This window comes from Melospiza georgiana, chromosome 3 (genome assembly GCF_028018845.1).
Source record: "Melospiza georgiana isolate bMelGeo1 chromosome 3, bMelGeo1.pri, whole genome shotgun sequence".
Lineage (NCBI taxonomy): Eukaryota > Metazoa > Chordata > Aves > Passeriformes > Passerellidae > Melospiza > Melospiza georgiana.
The window spans coordinates 72,428,403-72,440,467 of NC_080432.1; the positions used below are offsets into that span (position 1 = coordinate 72,428,403).

The window sequence follows — 12,065 nt, forward strand, 5'->3', positions numbered from 1 at the left end:
GCTTCGCAATTTTAGACAGAAGTAGTTTTTTCTGTCACATTCAATTTGCTGTCTATATCCTTGATGTTTTCTTTGCCTTTGCAGCAATCTTCAGAATTACGCTAGTATTTGTCTTACAGTGTTGTTTCAGAGCTACCTTATAATTCTCACCTTCCTATGTAGGAACTTGCCAGTGTTTTATGATGTGTTTTCTGTGTTCTGTGCATTGCAAGGAACGGTTACACAGCTACAATAATTTTATCATAGTATAAAAATGATTTCTAGGAACTTCAATATTTAAATAAGGACAAGAATGTTTAGGGGGAAATATTACATGTTTGCAAGTCATCAAGTGTATGATGGCATGGATACAAACATGAAAGCTCATAAAAAACCTATTATTTTTAGTAGTGATGTCATTATCTAGATAGAGGGATGCTTATATGTATAGCTTCTATTAGCTTAGGGGCTGCTAGCCACTATGACATGCCTGTAATTCCCTGGAAAACTAGATTTGCTAGGCATAGGGTTCTTTGGAAGAACATCACTGTGTGCCATTTCTGCTCTTGGAGATAAGCATAGACATTATGTGAATATGTGAAAGTATTTAGACTCACACGTGTTCATGTACACATGTAACTAATTTATATTGTCATGGAGTCATGATTCACTGTCTGGCTCTGAAGTTATATCTATTAAAATATGTTATGCTAATACTTCTGTGAAAACATTCCATCACTTTGTCCTAATCTGGGAATTACATCTGAAATTGGAGTATTGTTGACATTTTAAGTTTGGCCTTTGAAATGTGCTGCTGACTTTCAGAGCTATTATGGCACCATCTGCTGACCAATACACAGAGTGGCAATGTCAGTTTACTCACCTGGTTACCTCCTGGAGAATGAGCTCCCAGTTTAGGAGGAAGCTGAAGCAGAATCAAGAGGAAAACGGGCAATTTTTTATGGGTTTACGTTTGGGAAAAACTTTTACTAGGAGATATTATTACAAAGGCCAAGTCAGAATCAATACAGATTTCATTGTCTACTCACCTGAATTATTGCTTAAGCTTCCTCCATGAACTGTGAAGCTTTAAAAGAAGGAATTTGGGATTTTTTTTGGCTATATATGGCACAGGATTGTTCTTGGTAGTTGGTTTTTCAATGTGTTACCTTCTGGGCCAGCATTGAAGAGCCATGACAACAACAGGAGATCTGTCCAGGGCCCAGCTCTGGTGGTCTTGTCACAGCCTGGGAAGCCAATGGACTGTGACAGGCTTCTGCCCTGTGGCTACTGCAGGGACTCGCGAAAAAGCCGAGTCTGCAGTCTGTCTCTTCAGCCTCTGCAGTTAACCTTGATTTTTGTGCACTGTGATCATCAGGGAAGGAGCAGACTGGAGCAGTGCTTCATGTTCAGTGTGTGTAAATGCCTGGGTTTGGGTAAAATTGCTAGATACTGTCATTGATTAATCATTTTAAAATAGATGATTGGATTTTAGGTGCATAAAGATAATGGATTATATATATATATATATATATATATATATGATTTTATATAGTCTTTGACTTTTGTATGATCTATTTTGTTTGAGGAATGTGCTTAAAAATGAATGTAATCCAAATTATTAGATTCAGCTTTCAAAGTGTGTTTGTAGGTATAAACACTTCTGTGTATTTATACATACAGAGAAGGATGCAAGTTCCTGTGGGAGAACTGAGTTGATGTTGGGTTGATATTTGACAATATTTAATTGGGAACTCTGTGAATGTTGCAAATTGATCTAAGCCAATTTTAGAGATGTTTTTGCTTTCTTAAGGGTCTCAAAATTGAAAACTTCATTATTTAGTAGAATTTATTCCTTGGTGTTCAGAACACTCCATGTCTTTTCAATTGTAGTTATTCATTTAAATAATGACTAAAAGAAGAAATTTTATTTACTTTTTACTTTGTCTGCTTTTAGAATGTGTGCAGGTTATATTGGCACCTTCAGCAAAATGCTACACCGAATCATGATATACCATGAGTTATGTTGTTTATATTCCAGTGATAAAATACAAGTCTTAAAATTAGCAGAAATCTAAAATAAAATTATTTAGTTACCACTTTCAGTGAAATTTAAAATATAAATTATTGTACTCTACAGAAAAGAACTGATTTTTGTTTTTGAAAAAATATGGTTGTAGTACCAAGTTCCTCAGATATTGCATACTGTTTAAACCAGATTCTTCTACACTCTCAAATACGAATAACAGTTCCAGCTAGAATTTTACTTCTTTATAGCTTTTATATCAACAAATCTTACATGTTCAAAGCAGCAAGCATGAATGATGTTTCCTAACCAACTGTGAAATGCAGATCAGGCTTCTGCTGAGCTTCAGATCAATAATATGACAAGAAATAAACAACTTTATTTGGGAGCATTTTTGCTTTGTTTTAGGCAGTTGAAATACACATGACCTTGTTTCAGGTTTTTGTGTATATTTGTTCAGATAATAGAAATTTTCTTTGATATATTTTTGGAATTTTTTGTGTGTAGCCCATATGAGATAAATATTTGAAATATTTATGAAGGTAGTGATTTAAAAAATAAATTATTAATACTATGGTGATCCAGAAAATTACCTGACTTGCACAGACACACATTGGCTTTTAGTGCACTGAGCTGTAATTTATTTCTGTAGAAGTAGGTTGATGTTTTTTTCCTTTTGTTTCTATGACATGATGGTTTCTCTGTGAATCCTAGTAGACTGATGGAGATACAACTATCAAAGCGATTTTTATTTCTTGAGTTTGCTATGAATTTCAGTGACAAACTGAAAAAGGAAGAAACAGGTTTAGGCTGCTTTTGCTACTTTTATGTAGTCAGAAAATAAGTAAAATGAGATCCAGAAATGTATGGAACAAGGATCTGGATTTGTTCATCTGTGCTGATAAATAGGAAATACTGTAACAGAAGCAGTGAATTAAAGCATCATCAAAGAAAACTTCATTTTATTGCAGTTGTTTTTAATACTGTCTGTGATCTTTGAGCTACACTACTTTTTTCTTTCCCTCTCTTCTTTCCCTTTTATTTTTCTTAAACTTCATGTTATATTTGACATGTCTTGTATTTCTAGTTTATCTATGGTTCCAGGAATCCTTTTGGTCAGAAAACTGCATTTCAGGAATTTATGCTAGAAGCTGGAAGAATAGTATCAACCAGGTGACCAATCTATACACCTGAGAGGAAAGAGTGTAAGGAAAAAATGTAGCATCCTTTTCTGCTTTCAGCTGTGAACTTGGGCCAGCACTAAGTTTCTTCTCAGTGCAATAAAAAGAGAGATGAAGGGATGAATGGAGAGGAGTGAGAATATCTGTTGTCTTCAGTTGCTTCCTGATCAGCACCCTTGCTTGGGGAAGTTGGTAGAGTTATAAATGGGGCAGATAATTTGCTTCCTGTAAAAGTGAGATCTGTTTTAACAAACTCACCTTCTCTTCAGAAAGTGCGACGTGTTTTGCAGTACTTTTTGCCATCCCACCCCAACCTTCATCCTTGCAGTTTAGGTAGTCATTCAGTTGGCATGAGCCAAGTTTTCAGGAGGATTACAAAAGATACAGCTGTTGTCACTTGTGGTATAATGTTTATTGGTTTAATGTCAATTGCAAAATCTACCAAGATTGTTCTTTTCCCTGTTCAGACATTGGTAATCCTTTATTTGAGCATTGCCCTAAGGCTCCTTCTCTTTAGTCTACTCTTGCTGCAAGATTGTTATTCTCCTTTCTCAATTCCAAATGAAACACAGGATTAATGTTGCCTTGCAATACAAAAAAGGTGAGATAAGGAGAACCCTATCCTGCTGCAGTTGTTATAGAGCTTACAAAAGATTATAGGGGCAAAAATATTTAGTGTGCTTACATTACGTAGTAAGAATAAATGAGAGTTTAATTGAAGACGGGAAAGCAAGGAAACATGCAGTTGAAGTTGAGAATTTCAAATTTGCAATCTGATTTGATCTATTTCTTCCCTATATCACTTCTGAGACAAATGCTGTCTGCTGCTTGTTTCCATTTCCTTTCTGGTGCACTGTTGGCTGTTACACCAGAGAGCTGTGTGAGATCCTGTGAGGTCTTCCCTATGGGCAGCAGGGAATCAGGAAAAAGCCACTTTCAGAAAACCTGGTTTCTTGATTGCTTGACTGTAGTGAAGGGTAACATCAGAGGCTTTACAAACTGCAGTAATACAGAACTCCAGTGTTTTGTCCCTCCCTATTCCTGTTTTTTCTGTGAACTACAAAACTGGAGGATCTGACAGAGCATTGAGATAGGGAATGTGAGACCCAATTTTGTGTTTCTCAAGGGATAGCTAATTCTTGTACTAGCATGCAACCCTGGAAAAAAGAAATGTATCAAGCTAATGTGGTAGAGAAGGTAGGTGTTTTGGGAAGACTGTAACTTACACTCTTGGTCAGTGCCCTTGTGTAGTTAACTCTTCCACCTCTTCACAGTTAATTCAGAGACTACTGGGGGTATAAAGAAGTATACAGGCTCAGCGGAGAGGTGTGCTTCCTTTTGTCAGGTTCTTCTGTCTATTCCTCCTCTCTTCCTCTCCCCTCCCTGCCCCGAAAAGCACTAAACTTACAAGCTTATAGGAAATTGAGCACACGAAAGAGATCCCTCCTGCTGTGGGCATCAAATAAAGGCATTAAGTGAACAGGGACAGACCTCTTCAGACCGGGGCTGTAACCAGTTTCCCTTGCTTCTGCAGTATAAAGCTACGTTCTCTGTATAACTTTGATTATGAAAACCTGGACCCTTGAAGATGCAAAACCTTTCTTATTTTCCATCAAGCAAGTTTGTACCACCCACTGCTATTCTGTCTAAATTTAATCAGTTAAGATGTGTGATTTGATATTCTCAGTTTCTTTTATTGTTAGAACAATATCATAGGGATGTGTTTCTAGGGTGACTGATTTTGCTTAGCTCTAAGGAATTTTCTGGAGATGTCTCCTTTTTGGCTGTATAATCAAATTGTGATACTAATTTTGAGAGTGGCATATAATGATTTTTTATTAGTTTGTTGATATATTTATTAGTTTGTTCATATATTTCAAACAAAAAAGAGCAGGAAATATAGTGGCTTCCCTGTAACTTCTTTGAAGATTTTTATATCAAGTATTATAAAATTGTTTTAGCTACTTTTTGAGAAAAAGTAGGTTCTTTCAGAGATGTATGAAAAAAAAAAATCACCACCATCTCTGTTACTTATGAAGCCTCCCTTATGAATTCATTAAGCAGTGTGGATTGTTATTTTCTGATCAGCAGAAGTTTAAATTTTTCTCAGGAAAAGTTGAGTTTGGTTTTCTAGATATTGTTCATTTTTCATTTTGATGATAAAGTTTTACATTATTATGTTAATAAGATACCTACCATTTGGAAAGAACAGGAGCATTTCTGTATGAGACACAAAGGTGATAGCAAAATGTAATTTGATTAGTAGCAGCTTGAGAACTAGCATACTAATATATGGCTTTAAATAGCAAATTCTTTAATCTCAACAGTCAAATGGAGACCTGCCTTTCAGAGGCAGGTTACCTCTGAGATAAATGGTACTTACATAATGTGTAATGCTCTGTCACAAACTTTAATAGTAGTAAAGACATAGAAGTATGTCTTTAACCCTACTAAATTTAATAATCTACAAGAGTTTATGAACTACTACAAATAACTGCAAATAATTAAAAGTAGTGATGCTGCATATCAAAACTATTTTTATTGTTGCTTCTTTTAGTGTCAGTTGTGATAATGACAACTGAAGTTGGTTCAGAGACCGAAGTAAAGAAGGATTCTGAGCAGCTGGGACCAGACAAAGCCAAGGACAAGCCTGAAGAAACATCAGAGACTCCAGGAGATCAGAAGTCCAGGGAAACATCCTCCGGAGAAGCTCAAGATTCTTCTGTCCCAGCACCAACCAGCCAAAGTAGTCCAAGTAGCCAGAAGAAGGAAAAATCTTCACCTGAAAGCAAGGGTATTTCTCGTTTCCTTCCCCCTTGGCTTAAGAAACAAAAGTCCTACACCTTGGCAGAGCCCAGAGATGAGCCCAAGAAGAAGGCCACAGGGGAAGAGCAAGTAGTGGAAGAAAGTGAAAGCCAGGCACTAGAGGGGGTGGCTCAGCCGAGAAGGAGCTTGGAAGAAGCAACTGAAAACCGGCAGAATGACAAAGAAAAACACTCCATTAGCAGTGCTGAAATACAGGTACGTGTGGGAAGGCTCACAGGTACTTTGGAGTAGTTTTAATGGAACCTGATTAATGAATTATGTAATTCTTGTAAACCTTTGTTAGGATCATATTGAGGAAAAAATGACAGCTATTCCAGTTGCTAGGTTCCAGTCCTGCTTTCTGTGAAGTTGCATTTCAGCTCTTAACATTGATATTCTAGGGTGGCAAAGGCACAGAGACAATGTTTTGTATGAGGAGGGGCTGGGACAGTTGACAGTGGTCAGCCTGAGGAAGAGGAGGAGGAAGGGGAATCATCAGTATGTATTAATACCTGAATGGAAGGAATGCTGAGTAGCCAGACCTTTCTCAGTGGTATGCAGTGGTATGACCAAAGGCAAGGGACCCAAATTAAACCCATTAAATTACATCTCAAATCACAAGAAATCTTTTTTACTCTGATGGTGACAGGACCTTTCCTTGGCAAGGGACATGGCCAGGTGGTGGTGGTGCAGATGATAGGCCTCACAGGGTGGTAAAGGGGTGAGTCAGACATTGAAACAGATAAGCCAGAGATACTGTGGAGTCTTCCCCTATGAAAATATCCAAACCCAACTGGATATGGTGCTGGGCAAATTGCCCTCTGTGACCTTAGGGGCATTGGACTAGATCTCAAGAGATCCCTTCAAACCTCAACCATTCTGTGATTCTGTATCACTTGGCAATCATAAGCACTGGGGTTTAGTTTAGTATAACTCCTGGAGCTTCTTAATAAGATTGTTTCTCTTTGGAAGAAAGCCAATAACTCATATTAAAAAAATGCAAATCTTATTTCAAGGAAAGGGGAAAAAAGGCACCTCCTCTTGTTTGACAGCAAGAATATCTGGTCCCTAAAAGAAGACCTTAGTGCTTATGCTGGTTGTTTTGTTTCCAGTATGTGCATACCTTTAATGAATGGTTACTGACTTAGTTATTAGTAGCTTATAAAAGGAATGAACAAGTGTAAAATATTCTCCTTCCTGAGTTTGTTTAACTGTATTTTATATAGCCGTCCAAGGAAGATGGTAAAGAAACAGAAGTAGAGGAAGTTGCAGAGAAAAAGGAAGAAACACAAGAAGAAAAAGAAAAAAGGGAGACAAAAGAAGTGCAGACAGCTGAAATTAAAATAGATAACATTCCTAAGAAGTCTCCAAAGAAGATCAAAACTGTGCAGTGTAAAGTGATGCTTCTGGATGGCACGGAGTACAGCTGTGACCTAGAGGTAAGGCATCAAATCATTATATAAAAAGCATTCTCTGTAGGGAAAAGAAAACTTGCTTTCATTGTACCTTGTGTTTAACGCTATCGCTAGGACTAATTTAACATTTAAGTTTAAGATACTATCTTTAAAACCATATCAGTTCATTCTTAAAAATGCCCTCTGCAGTACACCTGCTGATTATTTGACAGCTCAAACTTGATTATTTTTCTAAAACATTAAGGTTTTCCTGAAAGTAGTGGGACACGTGCTGATAAAGTTTTCTTGAGTTCATTAATTTTTTTCAAGTTATCTCAGCTGGAGATAGTTTCTTTTAACCTTTAAAGTTTAAAAAGTTTAATTTTTTCTTCAGAAAGAAAAATTCCATTACAGCTATAAAACACATATTCGACATTCTGTTCTAGTTCCTCATTTTCACGAAAATTGACCGCAGGGTAGTAACCCTGGAGTAGTTTGTTGGTTTGGGATTTTTTTTCCACATAAATCAGGATATTTAAATCTGAATGGCATCTCTGTTTTAATTAAAGGCTATGTGAGTTTGATCGTCCTGGGCTTTTTCCCCAACCTAAAATGAGACTTAAGTGAAGTGGTGGCTTTCCACAGATCTAAGAATATACCATTTTGTATTTATAACTCAGTATTTTAAGTCTGTCATGATCAAGTTAAGTCATTTACCAAGAACTAAGTTTTCTCATTATTTGCGGTAAGAGTTTCCTGTAAGAACAATAGTAAAAGTGATTTAAGAGGGGAAAAAGTTGTGAAGAAACAATTTGTTTTATATGTTAATTTGAATTATTTATAGGACATGAGCAGTGCTGACTGCAATTTTATGGATGAATTAGTGTTCTTAAATACATGTAGAGTTTTTTACGCTCTACTACCATATCAAAATACTTAAAGTCTCAGAAAGCCATATCAACTGATAACTGAAATTTCAGTTTGTGCTTTCTGCAAAAGATCCTTGTATATTTCTGATACTCTGTTTTAGTCTTCCTTCAATATTTAGTGTTTGGATAAATGCTGGTTTATTTCTGCTTTTTCAAAGTTACTGAAATGATTTAAGAATTAAAAAACAAAGAAACAAAATTTTTGCAGTCAAAGTCCAGTTTACTTTGGTTGACTTCCTAATACATCAGGTTTAATTTGGGGCAATTGTCATGATTTTCACATTCCTGATGCCTCTTCCAGTACACTGTGAACTGTAAACCAGCTTCTTTATATTTACAATATATTTTCTTGCTAATGGCAAAGTAAAACTGAAAAATATCTTGTTTTCATTGCTGTTATATAACAGCTTTTGGTAGAATCCTGTCTTTTTCTAATACTTATTCTAAACCTTCATGATAATCAGTAATAAAATCTGAGCTAATACACTATTGGGGATTTTTCTGTTTGGCTTGCAATCCTATTCCTTTTTCCTTTTAGAGCTGCATCAATTTGTATTCACATAAACTAAAAGGAGTGTGAAAGAAAACAAAATATGAAGACAAAACCTCATTAATTTAGTCTCTGACAAATTTTGCCAGTAGTTCATTCCTACTGTATGTGTCTTTGTATAAAGCAATAGCTGGGTGCAAGCATAAAAGGAACCAAAGCCATGATGCAGTAGCTTCAGTTTCAGCACACAGGTCAAGGATGATCAGGATTCTCACCAGTAACTAAATACTGAGCATTTTGTGCCCAATTAGTAGATATAATATTATACAAATAATTAGTAACAGTCATGAATCATGATATGAGGACTTAATACTTGAGTTCAGCTATTGTATACCTTAGATTCACTAAAACTGAAATAGAAAATCTTGAATTAATAGTAATGCTTTGTTTCTTAAAAAATAAATGTTGATGCATTATTCTTAGAACACAAGCTGTTTCAGTCAGAAAAACTTTACTCTTCCAGCTTGAGTATGTTCTAATCAGTAAATGGTAATGGCAAAAGTTTGGAGATGTGATTTGGAAGCTTACAGAAAAAGGGAGGGTTATGGTTACGTGTGAGAACATTTGAGCTGGAGAGACAAGTCCCCTGGGACCTTAGAGAATACACCCACCAGTACTCAGTGAGCTGGCTGATGTTCCTTCAAGGCCAAACTTGACCATACTGGAAATGTCCGAGCAGTCAGGGGAACTTCCCGAGATTTTTTTTTTCTTTGGGGTAGGGGTAGCAAATGTCATTCCTATTTTCAGGAAACTTTTTTTTAATGCCATCTTAGGTTCTTAAAATTCATAGTTTTGTGTATGGCCCCTTTAGCAATGTAGTTAGATCTCAGTTATTTATGCTAGGAAAAAGCAGTTGCATAAAATCTCACCTGTTTGTCATGGTTGTCCAAGTACCTGCTTTTCTCTAGGTTTTTGGTGTTATTTTTTTTTTTCTTTTAAGTAAGATAAATCCCCAAGTAATTGAGAACTCTTAGGCTTGTTCTGCACTTGTACAATTACAAGCCTGCACTTTAAGACTTCATACTGTCTGGAAGGGCAGATGAGTTCAGGTATAATATCCCTAGCATTTCCTATTAACAGCTTCTAAAATAGCAGCTCTTTTGTTACTGCTCATTGAATTCCATTATATATGCCAATCTGACACCTCTCTCTTCATTTCTTTCTATTTTCCCTTCTTTTAAAAAGCACTCTTTGTGTAGATTGAGATGCTAGATGAAGAGTTCTGACACATTTTTATATTTCCATTCTGTTTTCTGTCCATCCTGTTCATAATTTTCCTGAGAGAACAGAATATCCACTGACAATAGTCTGTGTGCTTAGGAAGAAATGCCATTTCAGTAGACCAGAAACTGCTCTCTAAACTCCTGTCCACGTGATAGTTAGATTTCTATCCTGCTTATATTCCCTTTTGCTTTGTGAGCTTAATTTAGTTTTAGACATGTTTGTGGTTATGTTTCTTCAGCTCCAGTGATTTAAAACATTTCAACATACTTAAATTTTTATAACATGATTTTGAATTTTGAATAGGGAAAGAAGGAAACATTGTTTTATATAATGTTTTGTACAAAACCCAATTTTTACACATATCCAACCACTCCCTCCCCCACTTTCCATTCCCCTCCAACACTGAAGCTGATTTTATTTCTTATTTTGCAAAGTAACTTTTGGTACATCATAAATTAGAATGATTTCTCAAAGATAACTGGAATAGATTTTTTTTCAAGCTTAAAAAATTGATATTTCGATTCAGGAAAATATTGGTGAGCTTTTACAAAATATATGTAACAGTTGTATTAGAAAGGAGGCTACAGTTTTTGCTTAAGGTTGATGTTTAATGACAGTTCATCTGGAATTATTTTTTTTTAAATTGTATCATCTCTGAGATTTAGACTAGGCAGCAAAAGCTTTATAGAGGTTGTTCTGAACCAGGCTCTCCATGCTTCACTAGACATTTCTAGAAATTTAATATTTACCAAGTGACAAGTGGATATCCCGACTTGCTGTAAGTTGAGTTCAGCTATATTCTTAAACATTTAAGATCTGTAGTATGAAGCTGAGATAGGCAGAGGGATTAATTTAAGTGAATTGGTGAAGTCCTGTGATTATAATGTGGCTGAAACAGATATTTGTCTGTTGACATACTTGTTTTCTGTCCTGGCCACCACAGATTGGTTTGTGTAATAATAATCTTTATAGTCTCAAGGATCTTTTTGTCTTAGTATGGCAAGATCCCCTGTAAGCAAGAGGTTAATGCTGCATTATTGTCAGCTGAAAAGGACACAGGTGGAAGTAGGTTTTGGATAAAGAAATCTTATATCATGTCACTTTTTTTTTTTTTTTTTTTGTACTCTGGAATTTTCAGATGGGAGTTTTTGGAACAAATATAAGAAATGGAATATATATGTACTATTTAAGAAAAAAATCCAGTTAAAAACTTAATTATCGCACTAAAATTTTGCATGTATGTGCATTTTTTTCTAACTGGAACTAGATTAGTTTATTTTGGATGGATTTGGTACATCTGCAAAATCAGAGTGTTAATAAAAAAGGAGTTTATTACAATTTAAAGTCTGGTTAATATGAAATTAATGTAACTTCTGCCTAATGTGGCATTTTCTTGGAATCCGTATTGAGTTAAAGCACCTTTTGGAAAAAAGAAGTATATGTGACATACAAGTTGCATTGAAAAATATATCAGAGTGAACAAAAACTGGTTTCTGTGACAAAATATTCTGAAATTGAATTCCTGTGGTGAGTGGTACAGAATAGAAATGGGTGGCAGGAGGTGCTCACCTGGAAAGAATATAGCTTCAAGATGTTGAGATAGTATACTTATATACGAAATTTTGGGGAATGAAGAAAAGTTCACTCCTGGTGAATTAGGATGTTTTTAATCGGATATTAAAACATCTTTGCAAAGGACTGTAATTTGATGCTGTTCTTCCACAGTTCAGAATTTGTTCTTAAATATTGCTGTAGGAGTACAGGTACATTTGAACCTTTCTTGTTTCTTTGCCACTTGAGTTTTATGTATTGGTAATTACTTTAAGTTCTTTTTTGCAGCCACCTAGTGTTATTTGACAGTGGAGTTATTTCTTCTGGCTTGTTTTTGCATGTCTTTCACATTGCCCCAGGCATGCCTGACATGGCTGATCTTTAGATTTCAGTATAAAGCAAATCTCAGATATTTGTCTTTTTGAT

The 12,065-nt window shown here is 35.6% G+C and overlaps 1 protein-coding gene across 14 annotated transcripts in view; it reads left to right on the top strand.

The window, feature by feature from the left end:
- The window catches only part of EPB41L2 (erythrocyte membrane protein band 4.1 like 2), a 107,248-nt gene that overhangs the window by 40,025 nt on the left and 55,158 nt on the right, over window positions 1-12,065 (top strand). For all 14 annotated transcript variants that reach the window (XR_009114300.1, XR_009114299.1, XM_058021425.1 and 11 more), the window contains exons 3-4: window positions 5,744-6,207; window positions 7,218-7,430. Coding sequence is in view for 12 of the 14 variants with exons in the window: in XM_058021425.1 (XP_057877408.1) it covers window positions 5,758-6,207; window positions 7,218-7,430 (663 nt within the window). In the remaining 2 variants the exon portion in view is untranslated. The remainder of the gene's footprint in view (window positions 1-5,743; window positions 6,208-7,217; window positions 7,431-12,065) is intronic.